Source organism: Haemaphysalis longicornis, unplaced genomic scaffold, assembly GCF_048455015.1.
Source record: "Haemaphysalis longicornis isolate Haplotype H1 unplaced genomic scaffold, Haemaphysalis longicornis Haplotype H1 scaffold_2, whole genome shotgun sequence".
NCBI classification, from domain to species: Eukaryota; Metazoa; Arthropoda; class Arachnida; order Ixodida; family Ixodidae; genus Haemaphysalis; species Haemaphysalis longicornis.
The window spans coordinates 238286913-238309420 of record NW_027526295.1 but is presented as its reverse complement, the minus strand read 5'-3'; the positions used below and the strand labels follow the sequence as shown (position 1 = coordinate 238309420).

The 22508-nt window shown below is 46.2% G+C and overlaps 2 protein-coding genes across 5 annotated transcripts in view; one reads left to right on the top strand and one right to left on the bottom strand.

The window, feature by feature from the left end:
* The window catches only part of Hyccin (PI4KA lipid kinase complex subunit hyccin), a 43990-nt gene extending 23242 nt beyond the window's left edge, over positions 1–20748 (bottom strand). Inside the window, exons 1-9 of the mRNA XM_077699865.1 lie at positions 20479–20748; positions 17668–17750; positions 16888–16995; positions 11845–11982; positions 10325–10369; positions 8257–8337; positions 6558–6676; positions 3432–3527; positions 70–204 (exon numbers count right to left, since the gene is read on the bottom strand). Of these exons, the coding sequence (XP_077555991.1) occupies positions 70–204; positions 3432–3527; positions 6558–6676; positions 8257–8337; positions 10325–10369; positions 11845–11982; positions 16888–16995; positions 17668–17709 (764 nt within the window). The 5' untranslated portion in view covers positions 17710–17750; positions 20479–20748. The remainder of the gene's footprint in view (positions 1–69; positions 205–3431; positions 3528–6557; positions 6677–8256; positions 8338–10324; positions 10370–11844; positions 11983–16887; positions 16996–17667; positions 17751–20478) is intronic.
* Positions 20749–21302: 554 nt separating this feature from the next.
* Gel (Gelsolin) overlaps positions 21303–22508 on the top strand; it is a 151677-nt gene continuing 150471 nt past the window's right edge. For 3 of the 4 annotated variants that reach the window (XR_013322576.1, XR_013322577.1, XM_077699863.1), the window contains exon 1: positions 21303–21607. Coding sequence is in view for 2 of the 4 variants with exons in the window: in XM_077699863.1 (XP_077555989.1) it covers positions 21536–21607 (72 nt within the window). In the remaining 2 variants the exon portion in view is untranslated. The remainder of the gene's footprint in view (positions 21608–22508) is intronic. The other variant, XM_077699864.1, reaches the window with a different exon arrangement.

Below are 22508 nucleotides of genomic sequence, written 5' to 3'. Positions count from 1 at the left end.
CAGCTTCAATTGCACCATAGCCTACACCTCTCTGACCACAGCGGAATTGAAGAGATTGTGAAGCCTTACATGGAGTAGTATATGGCTTGCAGCATTTCCAAGAGGATCTGCGAGTTCAGGTTGACACGCGGTGCGAAGCCAGGGGGCAGGCTGCTGTCGAAGGACATCCGCCGAACTGTTTCTAATGTCCCCTGGTTGACCACCCTGCACACACACAAGCCAAGCCAAGCCTAAACGACAGCACTGACAGCTGTAAACTGTGCATTTCTTGTGCCCAATCAGCAGCCAAGGATCAATAGCATGGTGCTATTTTTAACCCTTTGATGGTGCAACACACCCGACATAGACAACCATACACTAGAACAAGAACACAAAGGTGCAAATGTAGGTTCTCATGTATTTGTGGCATTCAGCACCACTTATTTTGGAATTATTCAGCCGGCACTGTTTTTCCAGTGGAACATGACAAGTTTTCGGCAACCCTACTTTCCTTGCAACTTCTTCTTATTAAGAGCGAAGCTCTTTAGAACATTGTAATTTTCCGCGTCCACATTTAAAAATACCAAGAGATTGCCGAGCGTGCGCACGTGAGCGCGGGCCTTGCGGTGACCACCCGGCAGTTAACAAAACAAAGGAAACGCCCAGCACTCGTGTGTGCGTGCCTCGCGACAACTGCCCAGCGTCCCCTGTCCTTGTTTGTCAAGCCAAGCATACCTACTTAGGGAGATTGGCCAAGATTGCCAAAACAAAAACTCCTGCATTCACCAATATTGTGGCAAAACTTGCTCGGAACGAGAAAAACAGGTCATAGCGTACGCCGCTCCAGGATGATGTCCAATGATTATCACTTCCAAAAAAAAAAAAAAAAGAAGGAATCTCACACTTATACCAACAATGACAGAGTAAAGGTCGTTGCGGCAGTGGCGAAGAAGCAAATCGGCGGCAGTTGTGGACTTAAATTGTCGTGACGGTCGTGAGGGTTGCGTACAGCTTCGCTACTTTCAAGTCTTCAACGTTTGTGTAAGCATCCTTCATTTTGTTGTTGTTGTTGTTGTTGTTTAGAGCATCGCATCAGAATGCTCATGCAAACGAGGACCTGTCTGCCAGTTTCTGCATGATGATCTGGCACAAAGCCAATGACAGAAGAGAAGAGATGGCACGCACAGCCTGCTAAGATGCGGCTCCACACAGCATTGGGAGATGCACCTCCCTCCCAGGTGAGTTCGGATACAGCTGCACGTTCTGATAGTCACCATTTGTGGCTGCATTTGAGTTCAGAATGCTGTGTGGCTAAAGGAAAGAATGAACGCTACTTGTGGTACGAGTGACCATGTACAACAATAGAATGCTAAGGCTACGCAATGAAGATGTGCATCCAACATGGACAAGCAAAAACAATGTCGTTTGGTGCTGTCTTTGCACAAAGATTCATCTGAAAACTTTAATCAGTGCCTGTTTGATCATTGCACCCTAAACGAGCATGCGCGAAAGGGGCGAAAGAGAAGAAAGCTAACGCTATTGCATTACTCTTGCATAGCCGCGATGCGCCTCGCATCTCTTCCACCCCTCAGAAAACAAGCCCACTGTGCCACTTACACCAAAGTGAGGGGAGGAGGAGAGCAGTTTTCCTTCCGAACTCTCCTCCTGGCACCACGGATTTGGCACTGTCCCCGCACCCACCCGCTCACTTGCGTGTTCGCTCAATACCTTGCTCACTTGTGTCCACACCGTGGTTGTGTCATATGCGCCACTTCGAATTTAAATGGGTGCCTCTCCAACTGCTTCCCTTTTTCCACAGAAAGAACGTCACGGCCGATGGCTTGGAAACGTCCGAGTGCCTCACTGAAAAGGCGATCGTTACGTGGATGCGTACTGTGCACAGCGGTGGCAGCGATGACTCTAACGACGCTGTTGTGCAGCCTACTCAGGTAGTGCTTTCGCGGAAGGACCAAAACGACAGTCCCTGAGGGACTTCATTTCCGCCAAGGACCTTTTGCTCAGCTAGGTTCCCTCAGCACTTGGTTTCACTTAGCAGTCTGACCGACTATGGCTTCTTTTCTGCAATTTAGTAGTAGCATGACCTTGCTTGCATACGAACAAAACATTTTCAGCTGTTTCATCTTTTCTTTTTTTTTGCAACACACTTATAGCAATTAATATCTGTTTAACAATGAAATTTTCCTGGCACTTGGATATTGTTTGTTATAGGTGTCTAGACTGTATATCAGTGTTCTTGTCATAAAATTATTCTTTGTTGCTTTCAAAGTCAATCTGGCCTTACATACACCTCTCACTGACATAAGGCTCGACAAACAGGACATTTTCAATCCTTTCATCTTATCAGGTCATTTTCAACATGGCTGCTTCGAACAAAAACTTGGTGAATATATTGACAGCAGTCTTGAACATTGAGTTCATTTTAGGTAGAATTCAAATTGTGCTTTTATTAGATTTTTAAGTGAAATGCCTTTTCTGTGGAAAATTTTTACGTCCTTATAAACAGCAGTCGCAGAATTTTGAGCTCATGAAACACCACTTTGCGCACCTGGGACAGCACTTGGGATGGCTGTATACAAAACCCCAAATGCCAGAAGTTGTAAATTTGTGACAGAGCCAAATTACAGGCTAAAAAAAGGCACCACTACATTTTTATTTTATTTATAACTAGGTGTCAAGCGAATGCTTAGTTATTTCAATAGCTTCCTTTGCAATTTTGCTGTTAAAGGGTTGACTCTCATGACTAAAACACACATTCTGGCCCGAGTGTCTAGCTTGTATTTTTTAAGGCTGAGTGGTCACTCTTCCCAATGTATGATACGATAGTTTAGGAGGGATGTTTTTGCTTTGTGATAAGGAGTCCTCTAGTCAGATTCAGCATCAGTGTTTCTTCTTTCTTCCACATTTTTTTTTAGTCTTCTAAGATTTCAGTAATTGTTTTTGTTCATTAAAGCAGGGAAAGAAAGCAGCACAAGAAACTTTCAAACTTTCTTTGCTGTTTATGCTTTGCAATGTTAGCTAGCGTGCTGTGTTAATGAATGTATCTTGTTACCTGGGAGAAACTTTGTTCTTTAATGCTGTCTCATGTGCTCCCTCAGAATGTACCACATGTATGCTTAGTATGTACTCACATTCTGAAGTGTGTGGCTACCTAATTTAAACCTTGTATGTTTTCTCAAAACTGATTTTTTTCTTTCCACCTTTTAAAGAGTGTGCAATCTTGTAATTCATATCGATTATCTGTCCTCCCTACTATAATGCCCAATGGGCGAAGTAGGTCTGTAAATAAACAAGTAAATAAGACAAGTCTGCCTCAACGAAGCGCAGGACTGACGACGTTTGAATGGAGCACAGTAAGACAGCAATAGCCAAGGGCATTGTGTCTACATTAACTAGACGAGCACACAGCTACTACTGCAAAGCCTGTCACTGACCTTGAGCACATCTTGCAGAAGGATGCCCTGGATGCCTGAGGCATGGTGCTGATGGACTGGTTGTAGACACGCAATAGCACTACAGCCACCTGCAGCCTGCAAAAGGCCAGAAAAGAGGGGCTTGCACCACATGTCTGAAAACACAGCAGCACAACAAACTGCGCAAAGACCCCTTGCAAAAATGAGAAGGAAGAAGTTCACAGACCGCCACAGAACCAAAATATAAGAATCGTATTTTAAAAGCTTCCACAATGCTCAGTTCGATGAGGTTTCCAATAACTTTCGTCACCACGCCTACTCAAATCAATCACCAGTGATCGATGCTTTATAGTCCCGACATCGACATGTTGTAGCCATTTTTCGTGCACCTAGTGCACCCCGGTGGTTAGTCTAAGCTCTCACTTTCTAAGCTCTCACAGTTTAAATTTTCCTGCTCTGGCAATGTTGAGATTTTTCACGAGGTTTTTTGCGAGCTGAGGTGAGTGTGTTTTTGCAAAAGGGGACGTGGCTGCTGCACATGAAAAAAAAAAAAGCATGCCAGTCGTGGTAATGCTGCATTATGTACCACCAAATTTTCTTGATCAAAAGGTTTCCAGCAAGTCAACTACCAAATTGTGTTGTCAGCTGTGTAATGCAACAGTGTTGAGAGGTGATAATTACCTGAAAATGACACCAGTTAGCATTCACTATTGATGCCTGGTTCGGAGAAAGGGTAGCTTTATTCTGCCAAAGGTTATTTCTGCAGGTCCTCCGCAGGTATAACAAGTGGACCTTGCATTGTCAGCCAGTTTCCAACAGTTCCGGTTTTCGTTTCTGCGTAGCGGAATTCGTTGACACTACAACACAGATACCCAACTTCAAGCAAATTTGCCATTTGCGTCTTTGGCGCCCAATACTGTTCCTTAAAAAAAGCACGTCGCCCGTGATTGCACTTCACCCACGCCTTTCTGTGATAACAGCTTCAGCTGAAAGTCAAAAGAGAGCAACAAGTCATCGAATATCAGTTCAGACAAGGAGAACACTTCCAATGAGCCTTCAACACTGCCAGTTGTTCACCAACCAGTTTCGTGTCCGTACGAGGGTATTTCCAGAGGTCCAGAGTCGCTTCTTAGTAGAACTGCCTATTCCGACAAAGTCTCCAACAGGCTTGATATTGTTTCTTTTCAGAAATGTTAAGTGGCACTGCAATGTACGAGGCTCATAATGCCGAATTCTTTTCACTCCACGACAGCAGCTCAGTGAAAGCTTTCCGAGCACGGTTCTAGCGCATTGCAGCTACTTCCTGCAGTCAGGGCTACCATTGTGAGTCAGCAGATGATAATAAGCTGCAAGTGAAAGTTCTGACAGGTAAGTGATGATCAGACTGTCAACAAGTATCCACCACTGGGTTTGGTTTTCAACTTCAAGTGGATTTCTTCGCATCAGTTGCTTGCCCTGAATTTTGTGCTGGCCGTAGTCATTGAAAAGGTGCTTTTACATCTTGTGTGGACTAAATGCTACCTGTAATAATGTCAAACCAACAGATTTCACTCAGAAATCCATCCAAATTGCACATTTTGAAATGGGTGTTGGGCTTCACCAAAAGCACCTTGCATGCTAACATTTTTATAATATCTGACAAATTGTCCTGCGCAACTTAATTTTTTTTTCTAGGATGTGTTTTCAAAATGTTTCCCTACAAAATGCATACACTAAATTATTTTCTACTACTGGTGGTTTGTTATAAATAACTTCCCTTTTATCATTTTCTTCAACATCTGGACAAAAATTTTGAAGCTAATTTTTTGTGCAACCATTATTTACGTAAGCCATTATTAAAATTTGTGTTGTGGAAGGGGCATTACATCATCTGCATTCTATGTCATTGCAATATGTGTTTACCCAATATGCTCAGCACAAAGTTTTCTTAGGCACCTAAACACCTAAAAATCGGTCAATTTCTCACAGTAACGAAAGAGATAAGGAACACACGGAGAATGCTGGAGTTCTGCTTTTAGGCTGTCATAGGTAGCACATCTGTTTGTTTCAGGCTACCACAAGCATATTTTTGGTGACCTTCAATATTTGTTTTTTTTTAATTTGAAAAAAAAAAAAAATGGCACAGCTTGCACTAGTGATGCGCAAGGCTGGAGCAACAGCAGAGCTGGCGGCCACTCTCCCTTCGTCAAAGGCCCAGCTGTTGCACCTCACATGGGTTTTCGAACTTGCCACTGAAAGTTCTCCGTGACTGGCAGGCCCGGATTGTTTCGTCCGCAGGCTTTCACATCTTTCCCAAGGTGGATCGCGTTAGCACGCGCTAGAACCCGTGGCCAAGTCCAAAGCCAATGCCCGCGTTACAAACCCAAAGGAAATGCTCTGTGCGCGGAATGCCATGATAGCTCAATTGGATAGATGGCTTGTTTTATAATGCAAGGAACCCAGGTTTGGTTCCGAACACAGGAAAAGTTTTGTTTTCTTTCCAGTTGGGCTGCACGTTATGGTTCCCCACTGCTGCTATCCCCGTACCCATGGAGCCTTTGGGGTGGCCCAGTGGTTAGGTTGCCGGTTTCATGGCGTAAAGGTCTCGGGTTCGATTTTAGGGACCTCCCTAGCGACATTTTTTTTAGAGGCGAAGCCCCTTAGGAGCTGGGGCTGTTGGCTTCTCCTGTGGTCATAATCATCTTCGTCGTAATCACTGGTTCATATAGTCACGGTACTAAAACACTAGTAAACTTGTTTACGCCTCGCGCCAGAACGTAGCGCGTACTAAAAAAACACCGGGACACTCGTTGACGCCTTGCGCTAAACAGCTTCGTGCTTCAAAGACAACAGGCTTGTACAGCAAAGCTGTATACCTGTACCCCCAACGGTTTCACCTCCGTTGGCAAAATCGCCAAGGCGCCAAGAATGCACTTATACACTGCATGCTTCGCAGATGGCCCGATGCTTCGGAGATGGCCCGGGACTTTTCCTGAGGCTTTGAGGTTTTTGGTTTTTAACAGCAGAGCCTAAAAAGCTCCGCTGTTAAAAAGAAAAAGAACCTTTAGACCCATTTGGGGGGATAACGGGGCCAAAATGGTTCTACTAGAACCGTCAAGTGCCACGACTGCCCATAGAGAGCTTTTGCATGACGAGAAGTGTGCTCACCTATTGCTCGCGCTGAGTGTGTCCACGGCTGGGTACGGTCCCTGCACCACCTTGTTGTCCCCATGCTCCAGCTTGGACAGCATGTTCTCCGTCAGCTGGGGCTGGGGCAGCAGAATGGGCTGCAACAAAAAGGAGCCACGACGACCAGCACACCGTTTTGGCACCACACGCTACAACAGGCGGAGCTGTCTTCGTAGGCTATAATAACGCAGGCTGTCTCTGCTGATAAGGAGCTGCATCACAATCCTGCTCTTCATCACGCTCAGCACAAAATCTGACTATCTCCATGCAGGACGGTATCACAAGATAACAACAACGTGCCCTCAAAACTAGCAATGACGGAAGTGCGTTAGCGAGTTGTATAAAGCAGTGGCCTATCGGTTATTACCAGCCAGGTAGCCACACAAACTTTCCTTACATACACTTGCGCTTATACTAGACTCCAATGTCCCAAGTATACTAATATTGTTGCGTGACGAATATTACTGTTTACCTGAAAGGCTAACTTCTATAACCATACTGCTTCCCACTGTCCATTGTGGTCTATTCCGGGGCGGAACCATAATAGCCAGCCAATGTAAGGCAAAGTGCTATAGACAACGAGGCTGAAATTTCTTGAAAAGTGGCACTTACAGAAGGGATGAGGCTTTTTACAGTTGCCTGGCTTTAAAATGAGGCAGGGCCTTCAGCAAGTCAGCAATCACGGAGGAAGTTTTAAACAAACAAGCACAACACAGATTAACGTGCCAAGCATGACAACACACATTCCAATAACATCTGTGAGCAGTGTAGTACAAGCCCCAACATAGACAACAGCACCATCTCCGGATCACAATCAAAATGCAATCTGAACATCACATCAAGAACCATGTTTGTCGTATTCGCACAGCATCAAACCGACAGAACAACACTTACTTCATCACACCCCACCTTTTCACCCAAAGCGGACTTTACTGTTGCACAAAAGAGTAACTACAAACTGAATTAATGCAACAGCAAAAATTATAAAGCACACTACAACAGGACAAATTAATGTTTGTAAGTCCCCATGAAAATCCAAGTTTAATGCCTGCTTACAAGTACGCTACCATGCACTGCAGTTGATAAGCGAGCCTACTGATACTACTGCTTCTAGCTTGCACAAAGCCCTACAACAGCACTAAACCTGCCAAACATAATGCAGCCAGGCTTTTTGCCCTGAAGCCAGAAGTGTACACTGCGGCTTTTTCTGCTCTTGAAAATGAGCAAGCAAAAGGTATCAACATGCTGTTATGTAAGAAAGGCATGCATCATAACAAGTACCCTTTCAATACCCCTCTACCTGTTCCTGAATAGATAACAAAAGCTCTTCATTACGAGATCATAACACCACATCCCTCCATTGGAAAAGGTGCCCTGTAAGAATATCTCTTGCACCAGTTTTCCTTGCACCAGTTTTTATTTCCAAACGAGCTAAAAGCAACTGCAAACCAAAAGAGATTAGGAATGCAGCAGCCAGCGGTCGCAGCGTTGAACACTTCAGGGGGCTGGCGACCAAGGGGTTTCTCCCAGCACGGACTCACGCACGCAGGCCAGGCAGTGTTGTTGGTGAGCGCACGTGCACAAACGGCGTCGTTCCTTGGGGTGTGGTGCGGGGCACGGCGGTGCTGGCAGCAGGCAGTGGTGGGGGAGAATCGACAGAGACTGTACTTACACACACCTCGTGGTATATACTTGGCTTGCTGATGCTGGGGATGTGGTACGTTGTCGTCGATGGCTTCCCCTCATGGTCGAGGATTTGCTGCAGCCCAGTCACAGCACACCAGGGGCCACGGAAACAGGGAGGGGTTGGGCGAAAGTTGAAAAAGAGGGGGGAACAAGCTTAAACAAAGCACAGAAAGCAAAAGGTCAGATCTACGTAACTACAGTGGAGCCCCATTCACACATTATTCACCGGACCGGGAAAACAAAACGTAACCACCACGAAAACGCAGCAGCGGGGAAACCTTGAAAAATGAATGTAAACAGTGTAGCTTTGACTTGCAATCATGTATTTCGGCAACTTTGGCTTTCAAACCTTAAAAAACTCAAGAATGTAGGATTGCCGCTTTTTGCGATCGCTAGAAAACACCACGCGTGGCAATGCAATGTCCCTAGCAATGTCAACTCTCTTCTGCGCTGGCTGCTGATCTACTGCGTTTAGTATGTCAAGCTTTTCCTGAAGCAGAAGCGCCTCCCTTTTTTGCGATGCCATGAAGGTACGACAAAGTTCACGGTTGCAAGTTCAACAATGTACTCAAAGCTTGAAGCGCACGATGATGACGAGAGCACGTGCGGTGGTAATTTTATGGCAAACACGCACTTCCGGCATTCCGAAGTGAAAATTCCGTTGTAAGCGCACTGATGATGGTGATAGCATAGGGCAACATAGAGCCATCTAGTGGTGACGAATCACATCCACGTGCGGCTTCATGCAGTCAGTTCCATAGCCAAGCCTGGCCAAGGCTTGTCAAACGTCAAAATGGCGGTCCACACATGTTGCCCGGCCGGGTTCAGAGTGTTAGATTGCGATGAATGATCTGGGAACGTACTCTGAGCCATGACATAACAGTGAGGATTTTAATACATGGGGCTTTATGTGAGCTACGCCAAGACTAGACAAAAACAACGTAGCAGCTGGGAAAACAAAGCAGTGAGGAACGTAAGAGCGGGGTTCTCCTGCACATAAATTCTGCTACCAACTTGGTGTGCATAGACAAAGTGCCTAAGATGACCGATGTTATGAAAAGCAGAGACATGGTGATTGTCTTCTCAATTCCGGAACAGTGTTTTACTATGTTGTGCCTGATGTAATGCAAGCTTGCCATGTTAATTTTCTTTTTGTACGCAAGTACAGTCGTCACACAAATGTTAACAACAACAAAGAAGTGGGTGCTAGCCTCAGCACACAGTGGCATCCTGCATAGCATCCACCTCAACCAGGCTGCAAGCCAGTGACAGCCAGCAGGTGGTTTGAACACTGATCTAGATGCTGCCAGGACACATTCTGCACATTCTGCTAGCATTTCCCCAAATTTCAAGAGGTTCCGTTCGATTTTATCGGTACAAGGCAGCGAAAGCATTTGGAGAACCCATACGAGGGACTCGCAAGATGTACGACAATAATGCTTCATTCCTCTCCTTTCCTTTTCCCAATTAAACTTTTTCTAGTGATGTCATTTTCGTGACGGATATAATGGGCCTCCTCGATTCAGCAGCCCTGGACGATCCGCGGGCAGTCCGAGGACTGTTTTCGGACCGGAAGCCCCATAGGAACACATGGGAAAATCGAGCGCCGGATCGCGTCTCGGGCAGTCTGCGGACGATCCGGGACCGATAATCGAGGAAGCCCAATGTTGGTGAGGTTTGTGTACCCCGGCATATTTGTGTACCACTTTATTGTTAAAAAGCAAAACACCCCCCCCCCTCACACACACACGAATGCATGCATGTGCATGCACGCACGCACACACACACACACATACACACACACACACCAAACAAAATGCAGTATTTGGACCAGTTGCTTTAAATTAGTATATGGTGCAAGAGATGATCTGCACATTCAGCAACAGACTTTACTAAGCGAAGCAGCCATGGTCTTATCTTAAGTTCCCAATTATGTTCCCGTTAGATAAAATACATAACCTGGCATTGCCATACAATGATGAGCTTGAAGTCATTATGGTACATGCAACAGTAACCGGCTATGCAGAGACTTAACAGTAACCGGCTATGCCGAGACTTACCAAGTTGTAAGCACCCAGCAGGAGAATTTCAAGGCAGTGAAGGGTCTGAAAAATGCAGAAACCATTGAAAAATGAGGCAGCATAGAGTGACTGTACAGTAAAAGCTCGTTAATTCGAACTTGAAGGGGACCATAAAAATCTTTGAATTAAGCAGAGTTCGAATTAGCGGGCGGGTGCGAGAATGAATGGATGCGATATCGCGCCAGACTGCGTGGGCAGAACACAAAGAAGTCACCCTTGGAGTAGTTAACGCAAATTTGGCGCTTCTATACGTTTGTGTCAGGTGATCTGGTAAATTATATTCTAGGAGCTTGAACAGTGAACGAAATTAATTGACCAGTCAGTTATACACCGGGAACAGGGACCGACATGCATTCATGTGAGAAGCGAGCTGTAATGCCAAAATAATGATGCTGGTTAGGCTTGAAAGCACGTTAATTTACATGGCCGGGTCGAGGCAGGGTGTATTTGCAACACATTGTAATCACTTTGGGCTGACGTCTTCTGCAAGAATCGATGGAAACCAGGGGATCCCATTTCAAATTAATTGCTCTGGATACCGACGCGTTCGAATTATCGGGAGTTTTCCCCCATTGAAATATACAGGGCTGTGCCGGGACTAGGGCTCCAGTTCAAATTAACTGAGTTCGAATTAACGAGCTTTTCCAGTAAAAACAAAACAAACAAAAAAACAGCCGTTCTTTCAAAAGTAGTGGGGTACTGGACCAGAGCAGGTGTAGCTGGGGGGGTTTCAATACTGGAAGTATTTTCCTACATGTGCGTGCAAATGTAAAACTGTCACAAAGAGCGAAAGTCGTGATCCTGTTACTTATTGTGCTTCTCACACCATTACAGTGAGGGCCGGGATGATTTTCCCCAGCCTTTCTATGAAGAGCAGGACCCTGACTGCACCCATTACAGTAATGAATAGGTCATGACATACGTATGCACAAACAACTGTTTGCTCTGGGCCAGTCATACATCACATGCTGTGAAAAGAAAAAAAAAGTGAGATGTGCAATTAGGTACCGACTGAAGAAAGAGAGAAAACTGTGGTTGATTCCTCTGTCATGGGAATCGGTAAAACATGAAAGTGAAATGCACAGCAATATCTGCAGCTGAGCATGCTTCGCGGGTCGGCGGCTGTCTTGTGGGTGTACTTGGCGAGCGACGTCCTGCTGGCGGATCACTTCAGCAAAGGTGTACTGGCGTCATTTCCGTGATTGATATGACGCCAGTGAAATCTTGGTGTATCCTGGCATAAAACCCTTTCGTGTTAAAATATAAAAGCCAAAAACGAACAACCCTAAGTATAACGTACTCTTTAGTACTAAAGGTTGCTTCCCCGCAAGAAGACCCTGTGTGCAGGGGTGCACCCTTTACAGGCCACTTGCTTCGTTGTACTGGTGTCATTTCTGTGACGGATATGACGTCAGCGAAATCTTTGTGTATCCCGGAATAAAACACTTTCTGTGTTAAAAAGGAAAGACAGGAGGAGGCAGGCCCCTTGACCAGCGCACCTTGCGGAGGTCCCTGCGGTGCACGTTGCTGAGGTAGTTGCCTATGACGCAGGGCAGGAAGAAGTGGGCAAATTGGCGCAGCGCCTCTTCCTGGGCTTGGAAGAAGATGAACAGCTGCTCACACAGGGGCTCCAAAAACTGCGCAGGGGAAGAGCAACAGGACGAGTGATTAGTAGAGACTCTGCAACCTCTCAGCGATAGCCCCGTCCCCTTTTTTGTAAGTAAATGACCTGCGACACATTCTTCCATGAAACAGCTAGCAGTTTTGTTTGACTGTTTGACTGCATGTGTAATCATCATCAGCATCAGCAGCAGCAGACTACTCAGAGCATGGAGGAAGAAAAAGTTAGGAGACGGCATGACGTCACGCAGCTAGCCTTCGCAAGCCCAGCTCCGTTGAAGCCGCTCCCTCCGCCCTTTCTCTTTCTCAAGCCGCTGAAGTCGGCCCAGCACGTGACCTCCATGGGCGGGTGGGCCGGCGCATAGAGTTTCTGGGCCGGCGGCGACGGTGGCGGTCTCTGACTCTGGCGCTTCTCTCGTGTTTGGTTGGCGGTAGCTTTTCCCCGTCCTTCCTGCATTTATCTGCTCGGTGATCTGATGCCCGCGTGCGGGCAGGAGTGCCGCGTATGTGTGAGAGACAAAAGCCGTGGGGAAAAAACCAACATATATCAGGCTTCGCGACAACGGGCAGCAGAGTAGTTTCGAGCAGACGAAATTGAAGAGCTCGCGGTGGCGGCGCGATGGGGTCACGTGGTGCAGTGACGCCTGGGCAGACTTCGATTTTACTTTTTATGTATAGGCTTCACGTTTCTCCGGTAGCGCCGTCTCCTAACTTTTTCTTCCTCCATGACTCAGAGCCACTGCAGGGTGAAGGCCTCCCCCACTGACGTCCAACTGCTCCTGTCCTGCGCTGCCCGACTTCACTCTTTGCCTCCGAAATTCCATATTTCAGACCTCTATCAAGTTGGTTGTCTTCCCCTTCTTTTGGACCAATCTTCCAGTAGCCACTCTGTTACCCTGGTGGCCCACCTGTTGTCATTTCACCAATATGGGGTTCCTTTTACATGGGCCAAAGTCTCGACACATGAGCACTTCTGTGTTCACCTCCACCCGAAAATTAAACGAAGATTTTGCCTCAAAGCTGCCATGAAGACAAAACGCAACCTCATTGAGTTTGAAAGAGCTAGCCTTTGGTAATTCACTCAGCTCCATATCGGCCATGAAAAAAAATTTAACTGAAGAATGAGAAAAAAAAAGGTGGTTGATCCTCCTTTCAAAGGAATTGGTACAACACTAAAGTGAAATGTGCCTTCACAGGAGCAGTTGAATGTTTATGTGCATGGATGTGAGCTTGCACATCGCTATTTATATTTCATCAGTATGGCAGCGTCAGACGCGTCAACATTAAACACTCGATTACACGCGCCGGAGCATTGCGTAAATCCGACTGAAACCACAGGCGCTCGCAAACCGCGCGAACAAAACCAAATGGGTTGTCGGCGAATCGCTTGGTGAAGTCACAGTCCGCTGCAGCGAAAGGAGCATGATTTGCGGGTCGGCAGCTGTCTTGTGGGTGCACCTGGAAACCTGCTGGCAGGTCGCTTTGGCAAAGGTGCGACCACTTTGGTCGTGCTCCCTGGTGTGTATGGCAAAGGGTTGAGTTGTGACGAGCTCAGCTTGTGGAACACGAGAGGCAGAGTTCGCGGCCCGCAGCGGTAGCGTCAATTATCGGCACTCATTTGCGTGACAACGCACTACTTCGCTTCACACCCGCCGCGGTGGCTCAGTGGCTAAGGCGTTGCGCTGCTGAGCACGAGGTCGCGGGTTCGATTCCCGGCCGCGGCGGCCGCTTTTCTGATGGAGGCGAAAAGCAAAAACGCCCGTGTGTACGAGATTTCGGCGCACGATAAAGATCCCCAGGTGGTCAAAATTAATCCGGAGCCCTCCACTACGGCGCGCCTCATCGCCTGCGTTGCGTCGGCGCGTTAAACCCCACAATCAATCAAATACTTCGCTTCACCTCTCCTAGACGACGGCACCATCTGAATAGAGAGTCTTGTAGGGAAGGATATACGGCGCGTTCGTAGAGCTAAACTGGCATGAGTAATAGTTCACTTGGCCTGGCCTCCCGTGGCAGCCAGAGAGAGAGAGATCATAGGCTCGAAACCTAGTGCTGCCGTGTCAGTGGCACTTTTTCTGGCGATTTCATTTCATTTCATTTCATTTCATTTCATTTCATTTCAGAGAAAGAGAGAGAGAGATCATGTGCTCGAAACCTAGTGCCGCCGTGTCAGTGGCACTTTTTTTGGCGATGTCATTTCCGTGATGGATATGACGTCTGTGAGGTCTTGTTGTACCCCGGCATAAAACACTTTCGTGTTAATATACTTGAAATTATGTGCTACAGTGACATAATATGGGCAGGAGTGACATATTATGGGCCAGCACTACCAAAATAAATTACCCCTCTTTCGAAACGACAACGGTGGGGGAACGCAAAGCTTTCCAAAATCAAGTCCAACACCGAACGAACCCACCCAGAAGCGAGCAAACTCACACCCCCCCCCCCCCCCCTTTCCATACATATAAAGTAGTTACTGCCCTGAGATCGCGCTCTCTAGTGCTTCACTTATATGGGCATTCCATGGCTTTCTCTACCATTTAACTATCATCGTCACTTGATGGAGCGGAGCATTTTCTGTCCAATTTTGCATGTCGTGCCTTCCTCTTCAAATCCAAACTGCTTCAACCGTGCCAGAATGGTGCAATCGGATAGATGTCGACTTCACAACGTGAGGAACCCAGGTTCAGCTCTGACCACGGGAAGCGTTTTAACGTTTCCTCACTTCACCCGCAATTTCACTTCACCCACTTCACCCGCAGAGCCAACTTTCTCTGTCGATGGTGATGGTCATCACCATCGACAGAGAAAGTTGGCTCTCCTGCAGTGCATTTTGCATGCACTACCGATGGCATCAGTGAGAGGCTGAAAGCTTCCCTTTAAAACACTGTCATCAGGGTGTTAACTACATCTTTCAAATTTAAGAACGAGCTAATACAGGGACAAGAAAAGGGGGACAATACTGACGCTTACTATTAACGGAAAAGTCTACACAGTGGCCGGTGTATTAACGTATGCCTTAGGGAACATCTTTGAAAGAAAAGCCATGTACTCATTTGGCCTTGCACTGTTCTGAATGTGGCCGTGAACAGCGTTTTTATGACACGGTAGTGCTTTTCAAGCCCCATGATCGCACAACAAGAGAACTTGCTGAAGCGTTCCACACAGAGATAAGGGGCTCGGATTGTGTCAGCCCTCCCTCTCTCGGTACCTCTGAGAAGGAAGTGACACTTCTTAAAAGGAAAGAGTGTAGATACGGAGGTGAAGACCTTATTGGTCTTTAAACCTATGTGCATGTACAGCAGGGACGCGTGGCTGTTTGTCTTTCTTGTCCCTGTTTTAGTTCGCGCCTAAATTTCAACGATTTATGTTCCCCAACTAGGTCATCTCTCCATTTTACTTCTGTAAACTGCACATTACCATTCAAGTGATATGGTCAAATGGAACTAGAGGCCCCACTAGAATCACCTAGTGATGTTTCTTGGTGGCAGCTTAGGTTGGCAGTACTACAACAATGACTGTGCACGTGCGTACGTGACATTACAAATGTGTAGCGAGCTTTATTTCTTAAATGAACACGAAATCCTAATTTTTCCTTCATGAAAATTTCTCCAAAAGTGGCCTGGTCCAGAGAAAGCTATTTGTTGGGAGGGAATTTTTGTGCATTAGCTCTTACGGGTGACTGGTGGGGACTAGAAATTAATTCACTGCAGTGGAAATTTCGTTTAAGCATTATTTGTTGTAGCTAGGTTCAAATGTACGATTAATTAACTGGTACTGCAGGGTAGCGGTGAAGCTTCATAAACACAAGCTTGATGCGAGGTTGGCTACACGAGCTACCTATTTAATTCAGGCAATATACAAACAGCCCATCTGACTATTGTATAGTCTACACTTGAAAAAACAAAATGAAAGAACTCCGGTGTGCTTCGGATCCTTCATGGCTCATGCCATAGCCCCATCTTTCAAAGCCTAAATTTCTAGCTAAGCAATTTACGTGCCAAGAAACCTTCATCAACTGGTCTCCACCCCCCGGTCACCCTCCTGACCTACGGCACTGGGTGCATGGACTGTTTCACCGCGAACTCCTGAACTTCATATACGAAGCTAACCTATTGGTGTATCTGTGAATGCATTATCTAGTATGTCACAGGGAAAACTTAGAAATAGAAAAACTGAAACGCAGTGTCTAAAGTGCCATCCGACGACACTCTAGCTGATCGCTGCAGGCATGGCTAGAGTGCCGTCCGACGACATTAAAATTTACAAGCCTAAGCAAGCTCCGGCCAAACCGTTTGTAGTTTTAGTGTAGAGGCTCCGTCTTAGCTTCGTAATCCCATGGACAGAGGTTCAATACCGGCTCGGCCTCAGTTTTTTTTTAAATCTATAATTGAAGTATAATTTTTATGGCTTAGGTTAGTTTTGGTGTTTTAAATTATTTCTTTGTGTGCGTTAGGTCATGTTATGTTATGCTTAGGTTAGGCTGTCTACCTTTACGTTATCTAGAGCGATGTAGTGCCAGACGCGGCAATTTTGTTATAAAACGCAGGTGGACGTCGGTATAGTGGAATGCTTATAATACGGTCGGACGGCCCTCTAGACACGGCCAGGCTGAAAAAGAGTCGGCACCTGTCTCTCATTGTGTGTTGTGTTGTTAAAAAACACACTAGTTCATCAAATCGGAAATTTCAACTTTTTTTTAATTAGACGGGGGCACAATGTAGCAATAATGGCAACTTTACATTTTCATCTGAAATGGTACATTTTCAGCTTTCACTGCTGTATAGACATGCCAACCTAATTTCATCCTGCAACCTCGCACTCCGTGTCAGAATGTCTTAGCAACCATATTGTCGTGTTGGGTAGCATTTAAAAGCAGAATGTGGCAAGAAGAACCGAGAGCCATTGCGTCCAGTGCGTACCTCCCGGTGGTATTCCTTTTCTTCCAGCACCAGGATGACCGCCTCAATCAGCTCATTGTTGTCCCGTATCGTGTTGGCAAATGAGTGCACTTCGGCCTCTGTCACTGCCTGCAACAAAAGACAGAGGGCACAGATCGCTCCCATTAGGTACTACTAAAGCTCAACTTAGGCCACTTACAAGCACACTGGCTAACGAAACTTAAATCCTAATCCTGAGCCTGCTGCTTAGAACCAAAAGTCACATTCACCTCCCCTTCCCGGGATCTAACAGGAGACTCAATTTAGGCACTCTTTTCATCAGCCCTGCCGTATTTACGACGCAAAGCCGGAAGTTCCTTTTATCGAAATGAACTGGGTGGCACCCAAGCCCTCTTATGTGTACTCTTTTGTTTCTTTTTGCACTTACTACACAGCGCTTTACCCCCGAAAATTCATGTTTCTGCCTTCCTCTCATTCGTCCCTGAGATCACTTTCAACCCCGCCATCCTTGCAAACACATTCTTACTGATTTAAGCTCATGCACGGAACCAACTCAGTCTTGCTTGAAATGCTGCTAATAAAGCTCACTACCACAAGGACTCCAAAATGGCATTGGCAAAGTCCCTTTTAATAAAACGATATCGCAACCAGACGACATTGTTCAGCCTGCATTAAGACATTCTCCTGTGACAGTGTCAAAACCCTGAATGGTGCCATTAGTTTCTCAGAATATTGGTATGCACCAAAGGCTGCTGGCCAAGCAGAGGGCTGCAAATGTGGCACACACACGAGCGCACATACCTTACAGTCGAGAAGAAAATCTCGCACCATGTAGTCCGCCATGAGGTACACATCCTCTTGTGCTGATGGCTCCTAGAATCCCTCTAGGAAACAGGCAAAGCAAAAGGAAGAGAGCATATTTCAATGCTCTCTTTCACAGCTTTTAAAAATCTACCAGAGCACCTTAAATTTTTTTTCTAATATGGTGAGAAGTTACAATCCACTCATCTAGAATCCAAGACCACCAGCAATGAAGCTTTGTTAGTGTCATAGCAATGGCGTCAACACGTGTAAGCTTACGAAAAGCGAAGATCCAAACACTATGTGCATAGCTTAGCTACTGCGTCCCTATCCATCCATAAATTCTTCATGGCTCACAAACCTTCTGACTTGTTATTTTGTAGTAAATGTCCAATTTGTACCCTATATGCATTTATGAGTGCTCAATGACAAGATCAGTAGTTATTCCGCACAATGAAATATTCGTTGGAATGGTCAAAAGCCTAAATTGTGAATCACGAAACACACGAAAAGACAGCAAAAACCAACGAGAGCTTTTGCAAAGAGGTACGAAATTGAGCAATTACATAAGGCTCAAATGAGGTCCCACCATTAAGGCACCCATAAGTGGATATCCTAGTTACATTTGCTAAAGGGTGCCCATAAGACAGCCACAAATAAAAGCTTTATGATGGACATATATACACCTATTGTTGCTACCCATGGTCGTCACAGTGCATGTTTTCATTTTTTTGTGCAGCCAAACATGTTGGATCTTCAAGCAATAAACGTGACACTTAAGAAAGTCAGGTTCCGTTGATCTATGTACTAATTACAACAAAATAGTTCAGTGCTAACATTGTCTTTGGTAATGGCCATTAATCTGGTGAGCACAGATAATCTTCAGTAGCAGTGAATAAAAATTAGTGGACAAATTTAACTAACTAGGTGAGCAGTTAACGGCTCCTATACATGTCACCAATCGTTTAGGTTCAACGTGGCACTAAAAAAGTAAACAGAAAATTTAATTCATATATAAAAAGAGCTTTGTCGCACCCGTAAACAAAAGAAGAACAACTTTTTTTTCATCCTCTTTCGCAGTCTTTATTGAGCACTCATTTTAGACAGTGTATTACAGCCTGTACAAGCAAGCACTCATTAATGCCCAGTTACATTTGTCGCTGGCAGGGTGTCAATACCAAAAAATAGAGAAGTAAGCTGTGATGAGCTCCTAGCAACACTTTCCACACCCGCACATCCACGACAGTCCAGGCAGAAAAAGTATGCAGCATTAATGACGGCCTCAGTCCTGCTAGATTATTCATCACATCTCTCTTTGTTCAGCGCACTGGCCTCAGGTTCCTTGCCTTCTTTTTTGCGCGTGTGAGGCAAAAAAAGCTACGAAAAGAAACGGAGCATCACAAAAATTCAGCTAGTGCACACAAAAAAAAAATAGAAACAACGCAAAGGTGAGCTCAGCTGCAAAAGAAAGATTACCTGTAGGAAAGTGCTTGCAAAAATAAAGACACCTGCTTGCAGTTACATTTTTCATATTTCCCGTTTGCCACGGAGCGGTACTGAAAGGCATTTTACCTCCTTCACTCCTCCAGCTACTACTACAAACCATGACCAATAAAACTAAAGAAAGATCTGCCAAAGTTACCATGTGTATTGTTTACAGCTCCAAATGGAGCCTAACTACTTGGGCTCCCGAAACCAAAGCGTATGGGCGGTACATTCAAACAAGTTCCAATGCTGGCATATTGGCGCGTTTTCTAAATTTCTCCAGCGTATTTTTAAGCACCACACTTCCTAAACTCGATGTAGAGAGAGTTGTCAAAGTGGGCAAGAGAAATTTATTCTACCGAATGAAATAAAGTTCCTCGATCAAAATTCGCGTTCAATGACGCCAGCTAAGCGAATAACAAAAGCTTTCCCGCTGACGTCTACTGCAAGCTACATCTGCACTGCGCTGGTATTCCCCGTTAACGATCCATATGAGTCAACGAGCGCGCTAATGAGCTCAAACGTGCACGACTGGATCGAGTTTACAGGGCAGGTTACGTAACGTTCAGTATTACAATGTTATAACCGAGGAATAAGGAAAACATGCGCAAAGAGGGCGCAAGGAAGATTGTGCAGATTTCCTCCGCGGCCACAGGAGACGACAAGGAAGGAAACCGGACTCAGGGGTGTTATTAGCATATTTATAGATTATCGATTCCTTAACGCAATTAGCGTAAACTCTCGATGCCATAAGCCGAGTGACCTTCGGACCCGGCGCCCCGCCCACGAGTAGCTGAGATCGGCCTACTCAATCATTTGAACCCGATAAGTGTCTGTCGTTTATCTTCGGGCCAGCTGATTTTCATTCTTGACTACATCAGGCAACCCAGCAACCTCTACCATCTCGGCGATAAGTAAATCTCGCTTTCACAAGCCAGCACAGAGGATTGCAGCGACCGGCTAATTTTGACAGCCGCTTGATCGACAACAGGTGTGGGCATGAAAGGCCAAAACAGCTCTCTTGAGGCCTTAAAAAAAAACTGCTCAACTTGTCATCCCGAAAGGTTGTAAGCGGAAACTGTCACATCGGCATGCAACGCTGCGATGTGACAGGGGCCTCAACACCCCGATCACGCGATGATTGCCAGCGCAGGCGAACTGCCGCGTACAGCCAGAAAATCTAAGAAAAAGGCGGTGTTGGCGGGGTCGGATCACACGCTGGCTTTCTGTAAGCTCACACCAGTGCCAGCTGAAGACACCTCAGAGTTTAGAAGCGCTTATCTCTGACGGAAGGTCATGTTCACGAGTGGTTTCATTTTCACTTACCCGTCGATGCAGGGGCCAGCGCCGCTGGAAGGCCTAGTATTGCTGCTGCAGAGCTTGGATTCAGATTGTTGGAGTGGGCCGCTCGGATGAATACCTGCAGGTCTTGAGGGTTGAGTCTCGACCGCGTTACAGCAATGTAGCCACTAAAGCGCGTAAGCGATCGCCCCCTGTCCAAAGCGGAACGGTGTAGTCGACAGGGTGCACAAGCTGCAGCACAGAATAGGGGCTGAAAGCCATCGGTGCGTCGCTTGGCCCCTAGCTCTACTGGGCCTGAACTTGCCACGGCTATCACAATTTAAGAGGGCGCTAGTAGTTAAACAATAATTTAGCTACGTTCTTTACAGGCAGAAAGAATCAAAAGCGTAAATTGAAAGCACACATAAAAATTTACGTCGTATTAAAACTTTTTTTTGCTAACTGTGTAGAAATAAAGTCAGGCTGCGGTAAATCTTTGTGGATGATGTCAGATTCCCAATGATTTCCCGGACATTTCCTCTGTTTCCTTTCATGTTTCGTAGCTTTAACGCTTTTAAAAGCATATACGAAGATACCCGAAGCAGTCAGTTGCAATTAACAGGCAAAGATACAACTATTTTCTTCTCAATAAATTATTTTGGGGAAATTTAAACCACAAAGGTACTTGTTTGCTACCGTTTTTGTCACACTAATTAGTGATGATGATGAGTTGATTGCAGTGAAGCGTCGCTTTGTGAGTATAATTCGAACTGCTGCATCGTCTGCGTACTGCGCCTCGAGATGGCTGTACAAGCAGTAAGATCCGCTAAGCGCATTTTATTGTGTTTTATTGGTCGCAAAGCTGTTGCACCGCCTCTGACGTCCCATTTAGCGGCAGACTCGCGAAGAAAACCCACCGCTTCCTTCCTGCGCGAGTACGTGCGCGGTAACAAACGCGCCGAGTCGCTGAACGCAAACCGTGTGGGTCCGTCGTCTGCAACCCGCTATCCACTGCGCGTCGTCTGCTTCTCTGCTCGCACGCACTAGTGGAGCCGGCGTAAACTTGGTTTCCGCCATTCGTGAGAAACACTGACGGAGAAAAATGGGCGTTGTGGTCGATCCAGCATTTCAAGGAGTCGGGCAGGAGCCCGGCCTGACAATCTGGAGGATTGAGGTGAGTTATTCATTATCATCCTTCATTTTCATGGACATGGAGTTTAGAGACATAGTAAACACGCGAACGTTACGGATAATGCTTAACTATGTAGTTAGCAACGACTCCCCTTCCCAGGCAAATGATTACCAAGAAACAAATTCGTTTTAAGTGCGAATGCACTTTATAAGCGACCCTGAATTCCGTTGACCGCCGTCCGTCCACATAGCAACAGCTGCGGGTGCGCGCGCTCCTCGTCTTCCTTCGCAACGGGGGGAGATGGCACATACCCACGTGGGAGATTGACCAGGAATCTCCTCGTCTTCCTTGGCAACGGGGGGAGATGGCACATACCCACGGGGGAGATTGACCAGGAATCTCCTCGTCTTCCTTGGCAACGGGGGGAGATGGGCGCGCGCTGCCTGGCCGCTGACATGGCACATACCCACGTGGGGGATTGGCCAGGAATCGGGCGTGAGAAGGGCTAATGCACCCGCTTAAAGGAGTACTGACACGAAATTTCAAAGCTGAGATCCGCTCTAGCAATCAAGTACAACGACAACATAAATAGGTGTCTGTGCATGGCACATACCCACGTGGGGGATTGGCCAGGAATCGGGCGTGAGAAGGGCTAATGCACCCGCTTAAAGGAGTACTGACACGAAATTTCAAAGCTGAGATCCGCTCTAGCAATCAAGTACAACGACAACACAAATAGGTGTCTGTGAATAAATGCATCTTTCTTTCTTTGTAGTTGTGTGTGTGTGTGCGTGTGTGTGATCTCTCTTTCGCGAACATTACCGAACCGCGCAAATTCAACTCCTGCATTCGCACTTTCACATTCTTCCCCTCGGGGAAATGCGGGGAATTTTGTTCTGAAAACGGACAATCACACTCAGTTAAATAAATAGCGGGGTTTGCT